The sequence below is a fragment of the Tenrec ecaudatus genome, chromosome 10, assembly GCF_050624435.1.
Source record: "Tenrec ecaudatus isolate mTenEca1 chromosome 10, mTenEca1.hap1, whole genome shotgun sequence".
NCBI classification, from domain to species: Eukaryota; Metazoa; Chordata; class Mammalia; order Afrosoricida; family Tenrecidae; genus Tenrec; species Tenrec ecaudatus.
In genome coordinates, this window is record NC_134539.1 from 151,190,900 (window position 1) to 151,213,034 (window position 22,135).

Below are 22,135 nucleotides of genomic sequence, written 5' to 3' on the forward strand. Positions count from 1 at the left end.
GCTGGCGAAAGTGGCCCTTCCGGCAGCAGCCTGGCCACCATGGCGGCCACGACGGCCTCGTCGGCGATGAAGCGGCTGGACCTGCGCGACCCCGCGGCGCTCTTCGAGACGCACGGGGCGGAGGAGATCCGCGGCCTGGAGCGCCAGGTGCGGGCGGAGATCGAGCACAAGAAGGAGGAGCTGCGGCAGATGGTGGGCGAGCGGTACCGCGACCTGATCGAGGCGGCCGACACCATCGGCCAGATGCGCCGCTGCGCCGACGGGTTGGTGGACGCCGTGCGGGCCACCGACCGGTACTGCGCCCGCCTCCGCCAGGCCGCCCCCACCGCGTCCAGGCCGCCGCCCTCCCAGGTGAGTAGGGTCCAGCCCCTGCGGCCTCACCTGCCGCCCCGGGGGAAGAGGGGCAGGAAGACCCTCTGCCCTCGCAGTTCTCCCGCAGCTCCCCACCTCTAACTGTGGGGCCCACCGGGCTCCCTTCCCGCATCACATGGAGTCGCCGGGTCTCGCCGGCCACGCAGCGCAGTCCCGCCGCCTCGCTTAGCGCCCCCGGGCTCCCAAGGTTGGACTCCGTAGGGAAGCGGACGCAGAGCAGGTGCAGAGGGGGGCCGGGAGGGGCGTTTCCCAGCCTCTGACTCCTCTGCACCACTCACGCCTGTCCACCATCCTGACGTCGCCTTCTTCCCGATGTGCGCACCTCCCCTCCTGGAATAACTTACACACCCCCAGAGCGTCCCGCCCTTTGGGAGGGTCTTGCCAGCCACTACGTCCCCACTTTCCAGCCGTGGTGGCAACGTAGATTGCACATTGGGCTACTAACTGCGAGGTCAGCGGTTTGAAGCCCCCAGCCTCTCCGAGGGAGGAAGATGAAGCTTTCTATCTCGGGAAAGAGTTATCGCCCCGGAAACCCACGCGTGGGGGGCTGTTCTACGCCGCCCAATAAGGTTGCTGGGAGTCCGAATCAACGTGAAGGCAGTGAGCGGGCGAGTGACAAGGCTTCACTCTAAGTCAGGGGGTATTTTCATCGTAGACAACCAGGGCCTGGGCATTAGTTATCCTAAAAGCCCTCCGCCCCCCAACGTGGTCTTGAACAGTAGAATGGGAGTCCCTGGGGAGCCCAGGCTGCCACTGCAAGGCGGAAAGGTTGGAGGCTCAAGCTGGGTGTCACTGCTGGTGTCAACTAGAAGCAGATGTCCGCCTGTGATTTATTGGCTCTGCAAAGGCACCTAACAGGCCGTGGACAGATGCCATGGTGGAAAATGGGCATTCGGGAGGCACTTGATGCTCCTGGAGGACTTGTGGATAGAACAGGAGGGACCGGTCCCTGGAGAAAGGGCATCAGGCTTGGTATTGTAGGGGATCTGCAGGAAACACCAGCTGATGCAGCGACTCCAGCAGTGGACTCACACTTGGTAAAGACGGCTAGGAGCCGGCAGTGTTCCTTTCTGTTGTGCACAGGGTCGCTCTGGGCGGGAACTCAGTGGGCCCAAACGGCAAACCGAAAATGCCCACTTGGTGCCGGTCGCACACCTCCTCCAGCGGGAACCAGGCAGGTCCCAGACATCAGGAGAGGCCCCTCTGGCTGTTGGGTGCTATGGAGTCGGTTCCGCTGGACGGCGACGCTGTGTCCAGCCGAGCGAAGCGCTGCCCGGCCCTCTGTTCTTGTGTTTGAACCCAGGCAGCAGCCACGGTGTCAACCCCTGTCCTGGAGGGTCTTCCTCCTCCTCGCTGTCCCTCTGCTTTACGAGGCGTGAAGCCCAGTGTCCCTCTCCAGGGACTGGTCTCTCCTGACAACACGTCCAAAGTACGTGAGACGCAGACGGGCTCTCGGCCCTTCCCAGGAGCACGCCGGCGGTGCCTCTGCCAAGACAGGCCTGTTGGATCTCTGCCAGCTCCGGGGCTTCTGGTCCGCATCGCACCCCTTCTCTGAGCTCCCTTCTTCCGTGTACCGCGTGCACGGGCCTCACAAGGGAGACAGCTGAAAGACCAGGGTCTGGACGAGGCTCACCATCACCCTCTCTCACTGGCTGACTGGTCCCTGGAAGCTGGCCGTGGACAGAAAAGCACTCTTTGGCCACCAAGCTTGTCCCTAGCCATGAGTAGCCCGCGAACACGCAGCCGTCTGACGGCCAAGGAGAGGGCAGGAGGGTGGAAGGCAAGGAGGAGCAGAGCGAGTCGGGGCTGGCACTCTCCCGAGTGTGAGAACTGGTGTGAGGGGTGAGTGGGACCAGGCCTCGGTGTGGGCACGGCCGCAGAACCCTCAGGACTGGGGGTCCTAGGGCTTTGGAAGTAGGGTGGTAGGTGTGCTACGATGGGGAGGTCTCGAGGCGCTGATGTTCGGTCCGGCGGGTGAATGTTTCTCAAACATGCAGAGCGAGGCAGCAGCCAGCCTGGCAGTGCATCCTGACGCGGAGAAACGCCCGGCCGCAGCAGCAGAGGCCGGCATAGGAGTCGGGGGACCAAATGTGACTCTCTGGCTGCCTGCTTCTGCTTACAGGGGGTGTTGGCGGGAAGGGAATCCCCAGGTAGAGATGAGGAAGAAGTGTGGAGGTGAGTGTGGTGGAGAAGAGAAGGTGGCAGAGAAGTCTGTGAGGCACTCAGAAATACAGGAGGAAATGGGCAGGGCCATCAGAGGGGGAAGGAGAGAGTCCCCCCCCTTAGGGGGTTGGAAGGCCCCGGTTGCTGTCAGCTTACAGGGAGGGTCGCCCAGCGTGTGGGAGGGCCTGGGGGGCTTGTTGGAGGGTCTGCCAGGGGCCATAGCCACTCATAGATCCTTACTGGAGGATGGTTACAGCCCCAGGAGGGACAGCCCCCACAAGGACCAGTGAGGGAGGAGGGGACGCTCACCTGGCCAGCCAGATCACCTGAGTCAACCAGGGCCATTGACGGGTGGCAGACGCAGAGCCAGACCACCCTGGTGTGAGAGAGTGCAGCATTGTCTCTCCGTGAGGCCAAGCAGAAGCAGACTCCCTGGCATCCAGGTCACTCGGCTCACGGTGACCCTACAGGACAGAGAAGAACTGCCCTAGAGGGTTCCAAGACGGGCACTCGACGGGAGTGGAAAGCCTCTTCTTTCTCCCGAGATGCAGCTGGTGGTCTCAAACTGCCGGCCTTGTGGTCAGCAGCCCAGTGCGCCACCACCATGGCTCCAGCAAAGATGCCCTCAAAAGGTGCTGGCCGTGCAGGAACGCTCCGACCCCCACTTCTGTTCTGGCCGAGTGCTGGCAGATCAGGCTTTCTTCCACCCTCCAGTCTGCTGGCTCACAGCAACCCCACAGGACGGGGGAGACCTGGCCCCCTGGCTTTCCAGAGTGCAACTCTATGAAAGTGGAAGCCATTTTTCTTCTGTGGAGCAGCTGGTGATTTTGGACTGCCGACCTTGCAGTTAGCAGCTTAATGTGTTACCCTCCTGCGGGCTTACTGTCCTGAAACGCCCCCAGCCCGCCTTCTCCCCACATTCCAAGTGTCCTGGCAGGCCAGTGCTTAGCCCCGACTTGGTTCCCACCCTTCCCACAGCCCCCGCCGCCGTCCCAGCTGAGGTTCTACAGCACCGCGGCCCAGATCAAGCTGCTGCTGGCCATCCCCGAGAAGATGTGGAGCGCCACGGAGGCCTCCCAGTACCTGCCCGCCGCGCGGCTCTACCTGCTGTGCTGCCACCTCCACCGACTGCTCCGCCTGGGCTCCTCCAACCCCCGGGGCAGCCCTGTCCTCTCCCGCTTCCCTATACTGATCCGCCAGGTGGCCGCGGCCAGCCACTTCCGGTAAGGGGGTCCCGCTTCAAGACCTCTGGCTGTGGCCACCCTGTACCGTTATCCAGGAGCCCTGGTGGCCTAGTGGGTGCCAGGTTGGGCTGCTAACCCCAAGGTGGGCAGTTCACATCCACCAGCCACTGGGCGTGCGGGAGGGGGAGGCTTGGAGACGCCAGCTCATCCCTGTCCTACATGGGCTGGAGGGCATTGAGTTGGGTCGTGGTGTCGGACCACTGCTAATGTGCTGAGGGGGCGGCCTCCTCTGGGCCTCTTGCCCTGCCTCCTCCAGGTCAACCATCCTGCAGGAAAGCAGGCAGCTGCTCAAGTGCCCGGCAGTGTCTGACCAAGCTGTGGCCGAGGCCCTGTGCTCCATAGCACTCCTGGAGGAGAGCTCCCCGCGCCAAGCTCTGGCCGACTTCCTGCTCGCCAGGAAGGCAGCCATCCAGAAGCCCCTCAGCCATCCACAGCAGGGTGCGTGTGGTGCTCCTGCTCCCCCCCCCCCCCTGGGAGGGGTGGCTGGGTCACCCGAGGGCAGGGCTTCAAGGAGGAACGCTCCCTTCTCACAGGTGCCAGCACCAAAGCCCAGGTCTGTGCCCTGGTGGAGCTGCTGGCCACCACTCTGAGCCAGGCACACGCCCTCTTCTACACGCTCCCAGAGGGCCAGCGGCCGGACCCCTTGCTGCCCTGCGGCTTGCTCTTCTCCACCCTGGAGACTGTCACAGGCCCGCATCCTGCTGGTGAGCTCTCGGCCGGGTCCACTGGGAACCCACTGCCTGGGACAGACTCTGGGACAGGGCAACGGCCTGGGCAGCTGTCCAGTCCTCGGTGGTGAAGTCAGGGGGAAGGGGGGCAGAGATGGTTAGGTGCCGACTCACAGAGGCCCCATGGGACACAGTAGCACTGTCCCCAGACGTGTCCTGGGCTGTCAGCCATCCAGAAACACATGGCCAGGTCCCCTCGCCCACAGAGCTGCTGGCACACAGAATGCCGGCCTGTGGTTCGCAGCCTGGCATTTAACCACTGAGGCCACGGACATGCAGGAGTCTGGAGTTCGCAGTTTGAGACCCCCGGCTGCTCCGAGGGAGAGACATGGGGCTCTCTGCTCTAGTGGGGAGTTACAGCCTTGGAAACCCACAGGGGCAGTTCCACTCTGTCCCAGAGGGTCGCTGTGAGCTGGCATGGCTTGATGGCATGGAGCTTGGCATTAGAAGGTCATTATTGACCAAGGCTGTAAAGGTGGCAGAACAGGCCGCCGTGGGGGCGGGCAGTCAGCAGGGCCTTTGAAGGCTTCGTGGAGAAGGGGATGGAGAAGGCCCAGTGGGTGCGAGCCAGGCAGAGAGAATTCTAGGCAAAAGGATGCACCCGAGCCAGGGTCCTGAGTGCAGAAGGAAGGCCGGAAGAAGGGAGCGTGGCTGAGGAGCCAGAGGTGGGGGGAGCCTAGGTGAGTGGAAGCTGAGGACTCTTCCCCTCTGGAGCCTTCCAGGTGGAGTCTGGTCCTCGAGCCCAGTCTCCGGGCCTCCTGTCCCTTCATCTCTGCATTCAATTATTTATTTATTTGGTGGTGTTGCTCATAATTGGAATGAAATAAACCCAATGAGCCTCTGGGTGTAGGAGGATCCTGGTGGGGCTCAGGGGGGCGACCGGGCGTTCCCTCCGGGGCCAGGCAAAGAACGAGGGCTGAGCTCCGCATGTCTCCAGGGAAAGGCCTTGGGGTCCTGCAGGAGGAGGGGAAGCTGGGCAGCTGGTTCAAACACCTGCCGGCCTCTATCGTGGAGTTCCAGCCCGCGCTGCGCACCCTCGCCCACCCCATCAGCCAGGACCACCTGAAGGACACGCTGCAGAAGTGGATCCACGTGTGAGGAGGCCGGCCGGGGCCCTGCGGGCGCTGGGTGGGGGTGGGGGGAGCCCGGCCCACGGAGAGCTGTTTGTTTGCAGGTGTAAGGAAGACATGAAGAGCGGGCTCACTCACCTGCTGCTGTATGTGAAGAGCGTGCGGAGCCTGGCTGGGATCCGCGACGCCGTGTGGGCCCTGCTCACCAGCGAGGCCACCGACCACAGCTGGAACGTGGTCTGCCGGCGGCTACTGGACAGGCCCCTGCTGCTCTGGGAGGACCTGATGCAGCAGCTGTTCCTGGAGCGTCTTCAGGTGACGCCGGCGGCCCCGAGCTGCGCCTTTCGCTGTTCGAGTGCCCCTGGGAAGTTCTGGAGGAGTGAACCCCAGACCCAGACAGAGATGCGGGTTCTAGAGCTGAAAAAGGGAAGTCAGGGCACAGTCCAGTGGTCAGGGCCAGCCTGTGCCCGCCCACCCGTCGTCCGTCCGTCAGGGCCTGGTGCGCTCTGCCCACACTGGAGGAGCTGTGGCTGACGCACTCCCCTCTCCCCCACAGGCCCTGATGAGAGCAGGCTTCGAGGGCATCTCCAGCAGCTGCAGCCAGCTCCTGGGCTCGGCGCTGCGGGGGCTCGAGCCTGACGCCCACAGCTCCCCGGCCAGCAAGCACGCGCACTCCGAGCACAACATGGCGCACTTCCTGTGGGCCGAGAGCCCCAGTGACCTGCCCCCCGACGCCGCCTGGGTCAACGTGGCCAACCGCACCCAGTTTGCCGCCAGTGGCTTGGCCATGAAGGCACATGCCGTGACGCCTAGCGTGCAGAGCTTCTGCTCTGCCCTGGATGCCAAACTGCAGGCCCAGCTGGATGACATCATGGCCTACCTGCCCCCCGAGAACGCGCCCCCGCCCCCCAAGAACTCAGCCTTTGACCGGTTCGCAGACGCGGAGGCTGTGCAGGGGATGCTGCAGGCGCACGCCGTGGACTGTGTTAGGCACATCGAGGGCTGCGTCAGTGCTGAGCTGCGGGGCGTCGAGGAGGCCCTGCGGGGGCACGAGGCCCTGCCCGGCGCCCGGCTGTATGCAGTGCTCTTCATGGCCAGGCTCTGCCAGTCCCTGGGGGTGCTGTGTCCCCACCTGAAGCAGTGCATCCTGGGAAAGGCCGGGGGCTCCTCGGACAAGCCAGCCCGGGAGTTGAGGGCGCTGAAGCAGCAGGGGAAGGGGAAGGCTCCGGAAGCACCGCCTATGCAGAGCAAGTGGCAGCAAGTCCAGGGCTCCCTGCTCCAGCAGAGCGTGCTGGCCTTTGGGGTCTGGAGCTCAGCCGTCGCGAAGGTGAGTGCAGGACCGGGTCCCGGAGCTTTGTGTGCTCACCAGGAGGCCCCGGACGGAGCCTTACCTTGATGTGGCCCCAACTTGCTTACCGTAGTCACACCCTTCCACCGGAGGAACCCTTCCTGTGACTTAGTCAGGGAGCCCTGATGGCGTGGTGGGTCATGAGCCCAGCTGCTACACCCCAGACTGATGATGGTTCAAAGCCCCCTGCTGCTCCCAGGGAGAAAGATGAGGCCACCTGGTCCCATAAAGACCCCCGGCCTCAGGACCCGGGGGGCAGCCCTGCTCTGTTCTCCAGGGCTGTGTGGTGGGCGGGGTCACCATGCTGGGAGACGTCGTCCAGCTCATGCCCAACATGCTTCCTTCCACCCATCCTCTGACGGCTGCCCAGGAAGGGGGTTTTGTTTTAGCTCCGACTTATAGTCACTCATCCTGCATCTGTTCCCCTCCCCTTGGCAAAGTGAAGGAGTCTTGGGACAAGGGTGGGACCCTTGCCTCTTGGCGTCTGCTGGTCACCTTGGAGGTGGCCCGCCACCGCCAGGGCAGTGGGCAGCAGACCATCTACTCCAAACATCTTCCACTGGCTCATCGGGGCCTTTGCCGTCCATGCTGGGCAGGTTCTGGTGCAGGGGTTCAGCCGGGCACTGCAGTTGGGCGATGCCGGCGCCATCCTGGCCTCGGCCACCAGCTGGGAGGAGCTGGAGATCCAGGAGGAGACCGAGGCGGGCGGCAGCGTCACCTCCAGGATCCGGCTGCCCGTGCAGGTGAGCATGGGCCTCGGAAAGGCGGGAAGTTGGTCTTGGAACTCTGTACCGGGGTCAGCCAGCCAGCTGCTCTGGAGAAGGTGGCCGCGATGGTTGGTTTGTCCTCCGTCGGGAGGTGCCTGGAGTTGACCCCCGCCCGGGCCTGCACATGCTCAGTCGCTCTCACACATGAGCCCACTGCCGAGTCCTGCCTGTGCCTTTAGCGGAGCCACCCCGACCCACTAGCGGTTGCTCAGGGAGAAGAGGGGGGCCATCGGCTTCCACAGACTCAGCCTTGAAGGCCCTCCGTCTAAGGCACTTCCGCCCTGCCTGCGAGGGTCGCTGTCGGTGGGTGGTGGGTGTCTAGGCCCAGGTTACCAGGAATTAAAGCACAGTGCCACCTGTCGGACACTGAGTTGGCGCAGGGAGTGGTCTGCCATGTGGCCGGCTTGTTGGCACGCCTGGCTCTGCTGGCTCAGGCTGGCACCCTGGCATACCCGCCCTTGCTCTTGCAGCCCTCCTGGTATGTGCAGTCCTTGCTGTTCAGCTTGTGCCAGGAAATTAACCGGGTGGGCGGCCACGCTCTGCCAAAGGTGACGCTGCAGGAGATGCTGAAAAGCTGCCTGGCTGAAGTGGTGGCTGCCTACGGGCAGCTCTGTGCAGACAGACAGAACCAGGTAGGGACCGGGGTGGTTTTCCCTTAAATACAGACCAACCAACCGTAGTGTTTCCTTAGGCCCGAGCAGCTTACCTCAAGGGTTCAGTGTCAGTCACAGGCCCCCTGAAAATGCCCAGGCTGTTTGCCGTGGCTTCCAGCTACGAGTCTAATCACAGCCACTCTTGGGGGGTCGGGAGGGTGCCTTCACTCTGCTACCCAGCTCCAGAAAGCAGGGTGAGCTCCCAGGCACAGCCCGGGTGCCTTGGGCATCTGGCAGGTCACTTACCTGCATCTAGGGCCCAGTGTGACCCAGCAACTGCCTAGGCGGCTTGCTCATCTGAGAACTGGAGATGCCCAGGGCGGGCGGGCGGCCAAGCCGTCCTCCTGCCTGCTGTGAGCCAGTCTGCTTGGGTGGGTCCCCATCTCCTTAGTGACCCCATCTTACGCGGAATCAACTTGGCCGGCCCCTCCCCCCCCCTATGCTCCCAGGTCGGAGTTTCCCAGTGGCCTGCGCCCCCACAGGCAGGGCTGGGCTTTTTACCAGCTGAGTCCAAATTGCCAGCTTCAGGTTCCGGGGCCTTTTTAGGACTGGCCTTCAAAAAGGCTTTGAGTAGGGGAAGACCAACCCTCTAGCACAGCAGTTCTCCAACTTCTTCACGCCGCGACCCTTCCATACAGTTCATGTGGTGGTGACGCCCCAACCATAACTTTTCATTGTTACTGCATCACTGTCATTTTGCTGCTGTGATGAACTGGGTGACTCCTGTGAAAGGGTCATTTGACACACACCCCCCAAAGGGGTCACGGCCCCCAGGTTGAGAACCGCTGCTCCAGCATCACCTGTTTGGGGTTTGCTGCATTCAGCAACATCTGCTGCTGCCCCTCGCCCATCTAACTGCCATCCCTGTGGGGGCCCCCCACTTGCAGAAAGAAGGTGCGTTTCCCATAACCCAGAACCAGGCGCTGCAGCTCCTCTTTGACCTGCGCTACCTCATCATGGTCCTGACGGCCAAGAGCGACGAGGGCAAGAGTGGCCGGGGCAAGCTGGACCCCAGGTACCGCGCCCACAGGCCAGAAGCCCGCCTCTCGGGGTGCACAGCGGGGTTTGTTTTAAACCAGCGGCTCCCATTGCTAGTGTAAGCAGGGCTGCCTGCTGGACCAACTCTGGGGTTGGGGGCAGCACATGGGTGGCCACAGGAAGGGTGGCCCTCGTGTGCATCTGCCTGGGCAGCTCCATGAGGTGGGACAGCGCCAGGTCTTCTTCCTGCCAGCACGTCCCTGCTTCCACATGCTGTCCATCCATCGCCTTCCCACCCGTCCTAGGGGCTGGTGGCCCTCAGGTGGCAGCCCAGCCTCCTCCCTCCATTACTCAGCCGAGGTCCATCCAGTCCAGCCATTTCCAGCGTGAGCCAATGCTGTCGGCTTCCCTTCTATCCCAAGTGCCCGCACAGACTGACCCTGCGCCTGCCCTTCCAGGACGGAGAAAGTGGTGGACCACCTAGAGGGGCTCGTGGACCCCTTCGACCTGGACGTCTTCACTCCGCACCTCAACAGCAACCTCAGCCGCCTGGTGCAGCGCACGGCTGTGAGTACACGGATGGACCCCTCACCAGCTCCCACCGCACGGCCGCACACCCACCCACCACCCCGTACCCCACCCCCCAGGGTAGGCCAACGGGGCAGTGAGCTAGAAGGGCTGGAGGAGGCAGCATGTGCCAGGCAGGCGAGTGCTGAGCCCCTTGGCCGCAGGGAGGGGCCGTTGCTGCTTTCCCAAGGCCTAGGAACGCCCTCCCAACTGCCCACTGCGGCGCTGGGAAGGGCAGCCCAGCATGCTGGTTAGGGCTGCAGCCCTGACGAGGAGCAGCAGGGTAGCAGGCTCTCCTCTCAGATGGAGACCCGTTCCTCACCTGCCAGGTGCTCTTTGGACTGCTCGCTGGCACTGAGAATCAGGGCACCCCAAGGAGCAGCACCTTCAACTCACAGGAGCCCCACAACATCCTGCCCCTGGCCACCAGTCAGATCAGGTAATAAATGGGTTCCGGGGCTGGGGCTGCACCCCGATGGCCTGTTCCCGCCGCTGACGGGCCTCTGTCCTCGCTTGGAGGTTTGGACTCCTGCCCCTGAGCATGACGAGCACTCGGAAGGCCAAGTTCTCCAGCAGGAGCACCCCAAAAGCCCCGGTGAGTGCCACAAATGGGTCAGCCCTACCCAGCCCCCCTGGAAAAAAAACGAGTGACAACGTGCACTACTGCTGCTTTTAATGGCGGCGCGATGGGTAGTACAGGTCTTACCGGGCGGAGCTGTTAGCAGGTGGGGACTCCCGTTGGCTGCCAGGCAGCCCCAACGGAAATGGGCCCCAGGCATCAAGAGTTGGGGTGCTGGGAGGGAGGCCATGCGTGAGGGGCCAGCCCAAGCACTGTGGTGGCTCTTACTTGGGGGAGGAAAGTCCGGGTTCCAGGTGGGTGGGACGCAACAAGGAAACCTGCTGGAGTTTTGGGAGATAGGGAGCCTGCTGTTTCACACACGTTTTGTTGCAGCTGGATGGCACGTGCTAGGCCCTCAGGAGTCACTCTGGGTATCTGACTTGTGTGTGCACGTGTGTTTGAGCTTGCACGGCTGGGCTTCCCACACATTTGCTGGTGGTCAGCTTTACGGGTGGACAAAGCACTGGCTATGTAGCCTTCCCGTTCCCACCGAGACACATACATGCTTCACAACAAATCCTGACACCCCACCAAGCCCTGAGAGCCAGCCAGGCTCTGCTCTGCTTGGGGGAGGTGGGGGGACGGCGGGGAGGGGCGGTGGTTCTCTAAGGCACTTTCCTCCGCATCCCTTGGCAGGCTGTCCCCCCGGCTGTCCCCCGAGCAGATGACCCAACGCTCCCCGGCACCTTCTTCAGACAGCTGGTCAGCGAGGAGGAGGACATGTCCACGTCGTCGCTGTTTAAGCTGGGGTGGCTCTCAAACATGACCAAGTAGCACGGCAGCCCCCTCCCCTCAATAAACACTGCCACCTTACCATGCCCACCTCTGGCCTTCTTCCTCGCCACACCCCCTGCGGGGCTGGGGAGGGGCTGGCACTGCAACTCCTGGGCACTGCCAGTGGCTCTGGGAGCCATGAGGTCCTTGGGTCCTTGTTCCTTTGGCCGTCGGTTCTGGAAGCGTCCCCAGCATTAGCATCCGTCAGTGCCTTAGCAAGCACCGCCACAGAGCGGATCGAGCCACGAGACCCCGGAAGCTGCTGAAGCAGCAAGTCTGCGATAAGCCCAAGCTGGGACGTTTTTTGCTGGGAGTTGTTCTGAGGATCTGCAGGTGGCTTTCTACTGAATCTGACAGGCTCCAGAGAAAGGCAGATGGAGGGTGTTACGTGCTATCTGGGGGCCGCAGGGCCGGCTACGCCTTCCCTCTGGAGACGGAGGGTGGGCTCCACTGGCCCCGTCCAGGCTGGTCAGAGGCTGGCTTCGAGAGCTACACACTCAGAGGTAGTACAGCAGGTCGTCTCAGTGCACGGCTGCAGTGAGCGTTCCAGCTCTTGTGGGAGGGGTGGAGGGAGACTTAATTTCTTCTCACAGAAACTAGATCGTCTTCACTAGTTTATTGAGTTAAAAACTGAAGGCCCCGCATGTTCAAAGGCCATTGACAGAGAGCGTTCGTGGGCGGATCTGGAAATGGACCGGGAATGGGCAGACTAGGGGTCCGATGCAGGCTGCGTACCCCCTAAAAGAATCCTAAACAAGACGGGTCCAGAGCGCCCTCTGAGACCGCGCGTGCAGCAAAACCACCAGGGAACGACGGCCCGTCACCTGTTCTCAGACAGACCCCAGAGCCACAGGCACCTGTTTGTGTTTTGTTTGTTTTGTGTGCAATTCTTGAGAAGCGGTCGTTGGGTGGAAGCAGCCCCTGCCCAGCGCTGTCCCTTCACAGAAGGCCAGCCCGGCCGGGCATCATGTGGGAGGCCGGCCGCGGTGCTGTAGGCTGTGGAAGTGCGCCTCCCGCAGGGTCTGGTTGATGTGGAAGTACAGGCCCTGGCAGAGTGCAGACTGCTCGGGCGCGGGCTGGGGCGTGGTGGGGCTGGAGCCGGCCCTGCCTGGGTTTAAGCTGCCCTCAGGCCCACTGGCCCTGTCCGGGCTGTTGATGCTGCTGCTGCTGCTGCTGACGCCGCTCTCGCTGCTGGAAGACTGCAAGGAAGCACAGGGCACGGGCGTGCGGTTAGGCGGGCTGCTTAGCCGACGGGCACTAGCCTTACACCAAGCACTGGTCTGGACTGCTGGTGGCACAGTCACATCAGGTCACGCCATGGGCTTCCTGGGCTGCTTCTCTGAAGGCGCACCTGATCCTCACGACAACCCCGAGGCCAGGGAGATTACCACCTGGTCAGCTCCCAGGAAGGGGCAACTGCAGACTCAACAGCCCACAGGCCTTTCGACACCAAATGCCCTCAACGATGCCTCCTACCCATCAGCTAGCGCTCACTCTAGTCATCCCCCAGCAGGAGTCATGTCCTTGGTGTGGGCTGCGAGGTGGTGGCGCTGGAAGCGGATGTGACTTCTAGGTACAAGAGACAAAAGCTCCCAACTCCTCAGGGGCCCTAGGCAGGTTACATCACCTCTGGGGTCTCTAAGACACTGAAGCAAGCTGGCACTTGTGAAGACTGGCACTGCCATCTGTATGTGCCACCTTGCTGTGTTCTCGGCACTCCCTGGTCCTTCAGGTGCCAGGATCCTCTCAAGGGGCTGGGCTGGCCAGGGCCCACTTCAGTGTCCCTGCCCTGCACTGCTGAGTGACAGCCCGGCACTCCATGGGTCCTGGGGCTCCTCGAGCATAGAACTTCACTGTCCTGCTGGCATCTTCAGTCTGAAGATGTGTGTTACCTGAAAGGGTTCCAGACAAGCAGACTTTACAAGTCTTCATTCGCCCGCGTCTCCACCCAAAGCTATGTGGAACAAGGTACACAAAGCACACCCTTGACCACGTCAGCGAGCCGGGCTCCTCCAGCCCTAGCCACAGGCCTCCGGGTCAGAGGTGGCCCATCCCCATTCTCCCACAAGAAATCATCACAGAGACTGCAATGGCCCAACAAGGGCTGCAGACAGCGCATGCAGCAGCCATGACGTTCACAGAAAGACTTCAGTGAAGCGGCAAACAAACTGGCCACACAAGCCCGCCCGGTCAGACAGCAGGCCTGGCTGTGCGGTTTCTGGGAATGGACATTTCACCTCTCTCCCCGGCGCAGCGGGTTCCTGCCGGGTCCAAACTGCTGGCCTGTGGCTAGCAGCCCAATGCCCAATCCACAGCACCACCAGGGCGCCTCAAGAGTTAAAGCCAAGGCCAAATGAAAAGCCGATTGGTTTCTCCTAGCTTCCTGTCCGAGGACCCAGTGCACCCATACCCTGGCACCCCTCAGGCACCGTGAGTAGTTCAGAAGCAGCGCCCTCCTGCCCCCGGTTCCTCAGTCCTTTTCAGGGCTGTCTGAAAACTCAGGCAAACACTAGGATCTGCTGCCAGGGTGACGGCCGAGTTTTCCAAGTGTGGCCACCTGTGCGAAGGGGGCCACTCCGAACATCCAGACGGCGTCTGATGACAACTGCCCTCCGGAAAGCTCCTGACTCAACTGCACAGAAGCGGCCATCACAGGGCCCCCGTCACGTAGCAATGTCTGACAGGGAACTGATGGAATGCTGATACCATTCACCCCGCAGGAACAGCGGCAGAAATATGCGGATACAAAACAGAGAGGTCCTTGACATCTTCCTACAAGACCACAGCATTGCGCCGCTCTGCTATTTTTAAATTCTCTGTTTCTTAATGTGCCAGCTACACCAGTAACGTCTGCATAGAGGCAGGTACAAGAAAGTGTGGAGAATCTGGAAAGTTTTATTTTCTGAAACTCCTCCTAGGCCTGTCTCTCTACCTGTGAGTAAGATCATGAGCCAGAGAGCTCAAGATGCTTCCACACAGCAGGGCCAAGTCTCAGCCGCCGCTGACCTCGAGGCCGAGGGAAGTGCACTAACTGCCAGGAGGAGTTTAGGACGAGAGTTGGCTCCTTGAAATGGCTTCAGACTTCCCACTCGCCCAGGGCTGGGGCCCACGCTGGGGGTGTCCCCTGAACCCAAGCCAAGCGTTGCAGACTGCCACCAATATGCCTTTTGCTGCCTTCCTGTAAAAGCTGCTCTGGTTCCTCTGCTCACCAAGGCCAGCCTTCTGAAGGCCGGTGGGGAGACCACCGTGGGGACATCACCATCCAGACTGCTGACGGGCTCTGCACCACCAGCCTTCGGGCTCGCAGTTGGGCATTTCGTCCTTGCTCCCCTACAGGCCCATGGCCCTTGGACTCATTGCAACCCCGCGGGACAGAAAAGAGGCCTCACGGGGTTTCCAAGGCTGAGATCTTGAGGTAGGCAGGCTGCCCCACGCCTTCACCCCACTCCCCTTGCTCCCGCTGGCCGGCTGGAGAGCTTCATCTGCTGACCTTTCTTTGAGCACTCGCGCACTAGCCACTGCGCCCTCGGGCGAGTGTGTTGTCATGGGGCGGGAAAACCCAGTGGCGGGCAGCAAGTACACCAACAGCACGACAGGGGGCTCCTCCTGCAAGCCTGACCCTGGTCGCACACTCGCTGCACATACTGGGGCACAAACGGAGAGGTCAGAGGTTCAAACCGGCTTGAAGAGCCTTGGAGGAAAGGCCTGGTCAGCCTTGTGGAAAACCAGCCCCACGCACACCCTCAGAGCCCAGTCCCACTGATACCCACACCACGGCTGCCAGGAATAGCAAGGACCCAGCTTGATGGCAGCTGGTTGCTTATATGGGGAGGCTTCAGAAAGGAGGTGGAAATGTTCCCGGATCCTTTCCCTGGTGAGGTTTGTGAAGGTCCCTCCTATTGGGTATGTCCTAGGTCACAAGCCAAAACACATTTCTGAGTCAGCCCCCAAACTTGCAAGTCTTCCATTGGCTTGATCAAGGCCAGCTATCCCATGAACCTCCTCTGGGAAGCTGAGTGCTTACGTTTCCCCCAAAACAGAGCTGCCCTTGGCTTCCCGGTTGGTGCCTTCAGACAGGCAGGCAGGCAGGCAGGCAGACAGACAGACAGACACACACACACACACACACACACACACACACACACCGAGAAATGATGGGTAACGGTGTGATTGCATGGCACCACAGGGACACGACAGGAAAGGACAGCAGGGGGCCCGCTCCTGAAACCTCCAGCAGCCCTGACAGGGTGCCACAGTCTCCCTGCCAGGAAGGGGCTGGAATGCTGAGACCACTCACTGTCCTCATCCATAAATAGCTCGCACACCAGACATCGAGGCCCGCAGCTAGGCCGGCCCTCAGCCCTCTCTTCCCAGGTGGCAGAGCACCCACTGCAGAAACAAAACAGCTGGAGGCTGCCTCTGCTGGAGGGTGGGGGTGGGGGGCTTCAGCAAGCCCCCTGGGCAAGTTACAAACCCCCAAGCCCAACTCCCTTCCTCCCACAACTGCAATGCAGACGCACGCACGGGGGCCCCAGCAAGTCTGGAAAACCTCCATCCGCTTTCAACCTTGTTTTCTTATGGGAGAAAAGCAAATCGATATGGCCCGGGGACCAACCCCAGCTCCCCCAGCCTGTCCACCACCCCAATCACTGGTGCTTCCTTTACGGGAACCCTGAGAGGAAGCGTCCCCCCACAGCGCACGCCCCACCCTGGAGAACCGAGTCCCTGCTCAAGCCACTGGATTATGTGCTAGTGCGTGACCTCCCATGTGCCCGTCATTTAAGGGGCCCTGCAGGGCAGACGAGGGCTGCCCCTGGGCTTCAGGCAGCAGAATGGCACACAGCGACTCTGACCAGTCAGCACTGAGTGCCCAGCCCCTGCCACCAGGGCTCCTTGAAGAAGCATTGCCTGCTCATCACAGTGGTGAGGCCCGACAATGGCACAGGAATTCCAGGGCTCAGTGAAAACCAGTTTCTAAAGGAGCCTGGACAAGACCCCAAATCCACCCCCAGGCTGTGCTCCATTCCCTCTAGCTGGAGGGCCTTACTCTCTCCGGGCTCATCTTGCTTAGACTCCCACAGAACCAGATCCTAATTCTCACGCTAGGTGAGCACATGTACGTGTGCCATCTGCCAGGACGGCCTGGGGTGTGCTGTGCGGGATGAAGACCTCCAGCTGCAGGAGGTGCGCCATGTAGAGGCAGATGCAGTCTCGCCCGTGCAGAGGGAAATAGGGCAGTGTCTGGAAAGAACTCATCTGGGGACTAAGACGCTACACACAAACCGGTCTCCACAACAGCGAGACCAGGAGAACTAGGTGGTCCCCGGCTACCAGCACCAGCTGCTCAGAGTCCCTACTGAAGGCTCGGGGACGTGGGATGAAATTCAAGATCATGCAGAGACGGGAGGGGGTGACTCCTGAGAGCCTGACCCTGTCACCCTTCTGCTCTGGGGGGAAGTCACCACGTAAGACCCAAGGGACCAAGTTCAGAGGGTTGGGAAAGGATGCGGAGAGGAGGCAGACAGACAGACAGAACGGGGACGAACTGCTGAAGGCAATCACAGTAACAACTTAGATGCACTGGCTCCTGACATCGAGACGCAGGACTACATGACACTCCCAGTAACTGAGGCCCCAGCGGCCCACTGGTGTGAGGAAGCGCACCGACTGGCCCTGTTAGGAGACACCGGGGCATGTGCACGACGTCTGTCCTGGACTCACAACCCCTGGTCCCCCAGCAGGCAGCCTTGCTTCTCTGTATCAGGCTCATGGGAGGTGCCCGTTGGAGATGCATCAGCAGGGCGCGCGCACATGAGAAAGGAGGCGGGACAACCCATCACCGCAGAAGAGCTACACTGCCGCGGGCACGTCCGTGCTGGGAACAGCTTCCAAGGGTCAGATGACAACAAGGGACCACGTGGTCAGGGCCGCCCTCCCTCTCCCCCATCTCACCACTATCAAGCCCCATTCTGCCTCAGAGCTGCCCCTGGGGGTTTTCAATGCCGTAAATCTCGACATGAGTACACACCCTCATCTTTTCCCACCAGCTGGTGGTTTGGAAATGAGGCCCTGAAGCGAGGAACCCGCTACTCTGCAAACTGCAGCTCCGACAAAGCAGCAGGTGGTCTCATGATTCCAGCCGAAAGGCTGCTGATGTGTAGCTGACAAGCCACGTCAGTGTCCTGTGTGAGATGCTGTCACTGTTTTGTGGTTGTCAGACCTGTTGGGGACCGCGGGACCCGAAGTCTTCCGCGCCAGCACCGAACTCAAGCACACCAACTCTTCTTCACGCCCAACTTCCTCTGGCCTGGGTGATGGAGAGAGCCTGGCTCGGTGCAGACTGAGAGGCTGAAGCGACTGTGCGGAAAGATGTGTTCCTGTCGGGGGCGAGTCAATCGAGGTTAAACTCTCACTGCCCTCAAGGCCATGGACGCACAGTGACTCTGGAGACCGTCTTTACAGGGGTAGACAGGGAATAAAGAGGCCGCAGAGGACCAGCCGTGTGAGAGAGGAAAAGTGCCTACAGTCTGGAAGGGCAGGTCCAGGTCTCTGCTTGGGAGGACTCGGGGGATTCAAACTCAGGGCTGGGCTGTGCACCTTGCCAACACCTGGGTCAGGGTGCCCAATCAGGAGACCCGTCTTCACAACTTGGAAAGCGGACACACAGCTTGGGCTACGGCTACCCGCTTTGACAATGGGCTGTGCACCCTTTTGTCCGTGCGGAGACTCCGTCTCTGTGAGTCTGATAATGCAGCCGCACATCCAAGCGTCAGGATGACTTGACCTTCACACCCAGTGGAGTCATATTCTTAGCCGGCCCGAGTGCCACGGCCTCTTGAAAGCCTGTTACCTACGGCGGGCATCCTCACGCAGGCAGGGCTACCCGAGTGGCGTGATGAGAGCCAGGAGTGGGAGCCCTGTGGTCGTCGACAGGACCTCAAGTCTGAGGAGGACGGGGCACAGTCACACGTGACAGAGTATGGACTGAGCCCTGCACCCAATGCACACACGCTTCGCAGGGGGTGCCCGCTGACTGCATGGCAAGCTGCGGCGGGTGTGGGCATCCACTGCACAGGGGCCTGTGACCCTGGCATGGACCGACTCCAGAGGCGGGCCTCGGGGAGTAAGAGGATTGAGGAGGGACTCAGGACTAGAGAAGCGCTCCTGCAGCCGTGCAGCTCACGGGAGGTCAGAGGAGCAAGCCCTGAACAGAGCAGTGGCCACACGCCACTGACGACAACCCTCCCGTGGCGCCACGCCCACCTCAGGGAGCTGAGGGCAGTAATCAATGGCCTCAGTAGGTGTGTGTGTGTGTGTGTGTGTGTCCACCCTCTCCAACATTCGCCACCCCGCTGAGCTCGCAGCTCCCCCACTATGCCCTCACCAGTGCCCCTCTGGGGGCGGGGCATGGATGAGGGAAAGTGCTAACCTGTAACCGTCATCGTTCTTGCGATCCAAACTGCCCAAGAACAGTTCCTTCGATGTTATTGTACACTACTGTGAGCCTACAGGCACACACACATGCACACACATGGATTCAATCGCCTCTCTCTTCAGTACAGTACCGTATGTAGTTACTTTTATTACTACTACACTATCAGTAGTACGTAAAGGAGCCAGGGTGGCATAATGGATACTTGGTGGGCTACTAAGCCCAAGGTCAACAGTTGCAAACCACCAGCTGCCCCAGGGAAAAGGGTAAGGTTTTCATTCTCATCAAAAGTGCCAGGCTCCAAAGTAGGTGCATAAGCAAATGTGGGGAAGAAAGCTGATGGTGCCCGGCTATCAAAAGATATAGCATCTGATGTCTTATAAAGGCTTGAAGGTAAACAAGCGGCCAGGTAGCTGAGAAGCAACAAAGCCCACATGGAAGAAGCACACCAGCCTGTGTGGTCACGAGGTGCCAACAGGATCAGGTATCAGGCATCAAGGATCAAAAAATCCTATCACTGTGAATGAGGGGGAGTGCGGAGTGGGGACCCAATGCCCATCTGTAGGCAACTGAACATTCCCTGACAGAAGGGTTGCAGGGAGGAGACGAGTCAGTCAGGGTGAAATATTATAGCACCAATGAAACATACAACTTTCCTCTAGTTCTTAAATGCTTCCTCCTCCCCACCATCATGACCACAATTCTACCTTACAAATCCGGCTAGACCAGAGCATGTGCACAGGTACAGATAAGAGCTGGAAACAGGGAATTCAGGACAGATAAACCGTTCAGAGCCAATAATGACAGTAGCAACACCAGGAGGGTGAGGGGAAGGGGTGGGGAGAAGGGGGAACCAATCACAATGATCTACATATAACCCCCTCTCTGGAGGACGGACAACAGGAAAGTGGGTAAAGGGAGACCGGTCAGTGTAAGACATGTCAAAATAATAATAATTTATAAATTATCAAGGGTTTTTGAAGGAGGAAGGGTGGAGGTGGAGGTGGGAGGGGGAAAAATGAGGAACTGATACCAAGGGCTCAAGTAGAAAGAAAATGTTTTGAGAATGATGGTGGCAACAAATGTACAAATGAAATGTGCTCGACACAGTGGATTGTGACAAGAGTTGTCCGAGCCTCCAATAAAGTGACTTAATTTAAAAAGTGTGATAGTTTCAAAACTGCACAGGCAGTTCTCCTGTCCAACAGCATCCTCCTCCATCGCTGTGGTGTTCCCCCATGTCTGTGACACTCCAGTGGGTTTGGAAGTGTCCACAGAGAAGGGCTTAGACAAGCACTCGGCTCTCTGACCATCAATAAGAGAGAGCCCTACGTGCCTGCTCCAATCCGCCCACGGCTGGGCTCAGAGGAGGACGTTTGTAGCTCAGGGTCTGCCTGTAGGAGCAGTGCTCCACGCACTTGGGGAGAGTGAGCTTTCTTTACCCCGGGCTTCCAAAGAGCCTTTCAAAGGGCTGCTCTGCCACCTAAGAAGTTCACTGTAGATTAACATCCAACCCTCGGAGCTTTGCCCAGGACAGAAGCTTTACCCCCCAAACCCTTCGACTGCACCCACCACCGCTGGGCTTGCAGTTGACGAGAGCGGGCAAAAGCTTAAAGCCTTCACAAAACCTTCAAGGAAACATACACCAATTATTGAAGTCATCATCTATGTTCACATTTTAGAAATCAAAAAAGGAAAATAAAAATTAGAGTTACCCAACATTTAATTTCTTCTAATCAGTTTAAAATTATGGCTTTACAGAATACTAATTTTAAAGCTACATGGACTCCTCTGTATCTGTTATTTTCTCTTCTGCCACACCTCTACACGAAGACCGCCCTTGGAATTTTGGGATCATTACATCAGAGTGGTGCTCCTCCCAGTTCCGACAGGAACCAGACCCCGGCTGCGCCAGGGGAGGCCCTTGGCCTTAGCTCCACGCTCTTCTCCCCACTGTGGATGCCTCATTCACCCCGTATCTACTGGGGAGAAAACAAGAAGCAGCTGTCAGGCATCACTCTGATCCCTCAATGGAAGGAGTCGGGGGACCTCAGAGCCAAGGAGTGAAGCATGTCCTCTGCACCCAGAGCCTCTGTGCTGTGCACGACCTAGGCCTGGAGGAGGATGGACATATGACCCTCGGAGAGCTCCAGGGGATGCTGGGCCCGGGGAGACGAGGCCCTTCTCCGCGAGCTGCCAGTCCACGTGCAGACGTCTAGCCTCCCACAGGGTGAAGCAGTGTGTTCGCAGAGACACCACGGTGGTATTTCTGTACGGGCTCGCTGGAGTCGGAGAGTGTGTGCTGCCACGTCTCTTCCTGTGACTGCGGCTGCTCCCCATCCCACTGGCCCGGGTTCTCACTCTGGCAAGTAGGGATAATAACCCCGACAAAGAAAAGACACCAAAGATGCCAGGCTTGTCTCCCTAACTGCCCTGGGGAAAGGAAGTACGACAGTCCCATTTTACAGGCCCTGCTGAGCCTGGCACAACATGGCAGAGTACCTTAGCACAGCCCCCAAGTCGTACTCACCAGGATCACCAACATTAGTGCAATTGGTCGGGGAGAAAATGTAGCTTTTGGAAACAAATTCTACAATTTGAAGTCTCTCTTAAAAACTAAATTCCTCCCCTATGAAATATATTAACAAAGACACACAAGAAATTGGTTCCTATTATCTTGCTGTTGGCCCAACAAGATATGAAGATATTCATGTGGTAATGTTTTACTGGTCTCTTTCATACCCAATGTCAGAAAGAAACCAGAGCGCCTAAAACACGATGTCTGCTTCATGAACACAAGTGGCTACTGCAGGATGGCCAGCCTCCCGGCAGCATAAGAGGAAGGCTTGGGCTGCTAGCAGACAGCTGGCGATCTGCACCCACCAGAGGCTCTCAAGGAGCAGGTCTTCCTCTGTGTGAAGTGCACGTGTCAACTTTGGAAGCCCTCAGGGCAGTTCTTCCCGGTCCTACGGGGGCTCTGAGTCAGACTCGACTTGATGGCGGTGAGCAACTTTCCATGTGAACAACTGGTTTATTTTTGCCTGGCCCCGAGCTCCTCTGGGCCCTGGGTCCAGCCACCCACACTGGTGAGTCCCGTTCACTGGGGGTCCCAGCACGGCGCAGCCCATGCCCACACGGGTTCCAATTCGGTGAGCCAGGCTGAAATGCACGCTGGGACCTCAGGTTCCCTGGCTGAAAAGAGAATGCCCTTAAATTACACAAGAGAGAGAACCTAGTCCATCCTTTCATGAATGAGGACAGCGTGGCTCAAAGGCAGGGCTCCTCTGGGCGAGTCCCAACCAGATCCATGGACCGAGTCTTCCTATCCATCAACTTGCTTCTGTGACCCCAAGGCCGAGGCTTAGAGAGCGGGTGAAGGCCGTATTCTACAAAACAGCAGGAGCAAAACCCAACCCAACC

General features: G+C 59.9%; 2 protein-coding genes across 3 annotated transcripts in view; one reads left to right on the forward strand and one right to left on the reverse strand.

Annotated features, from left to right (window-relative positions):
• Positions 1-11,322, forward strand: COG1 (component of oligomeric golgi complex 1). The gene is made up of 14 exons (XM_075562160.1): positions 1-351; positions 3,514-3,758; positions 4,036-4,217; positions 4,313-4,483; positions 5,445-5,601; positions 5,682-5,892; positions 6,134-6,904; positions 7,522-7,668; positions 8,163-8,324; positions 9,233-9,360; positions 9,782-9,890; positions 10,220-10,329; positions 10,410-10,485; positions 11,146-11,322. Exons 1-14 carry the CDS (start codon positions 40-42, stop codon positions 11,281-11,283), a joined length of 2,919 nt encoding a protein of 972 aa, XP_075418275.1. The 5' UTR covers positions 1-39; the 3' UTR covers positions 11,284-11,322.
• Positions 10,547-22,135, reverse strand: part of VCF1 (VCP nuclear cofactor family member 1) — a 22,401-nt gene continuing 10,812 nt past the window's right edge. For both annotated transcript variants that reach the window (XM_075562161.1, XM_075562162.1), the window contains exon 3: positions 10,547-12,482. In XM_075562161.1, coding sequence (XP_075418276.1) covers positions 12,249-12,482 — 234 coding nt within the window. In that variant the 3' untranslated portion in view covers positions 10,547-12,248. The remainder of the gene's footprint in view (positions 12,483-22,135) is intronic.

Excerpts from the sequence above, each read along its gene's own strand:
- COG1 (XM_075562160.1), top strand. The coding sequence starts at position 40 with ATGGCGGCCACGACGGCCTCGTCGGCGATGAAGCGGCTGGACCTGCGC. Across the intron at positions 8,325-9,232 it reads GTGCAGACAGACAGAACCAG|AAAGAAGGTGCGTTTCCCAT; the intron begins GTAGGGACCGGG and ends CCCCACTTGCAG. Across the intron at positions 10,330-10,409 it reads CTGGCCACCAGTCAGATCAG|GTTTGGACTCCTGCCCCTGA; the intron begins GTAATAAATGGG and ends CCTCGCTTGGAG.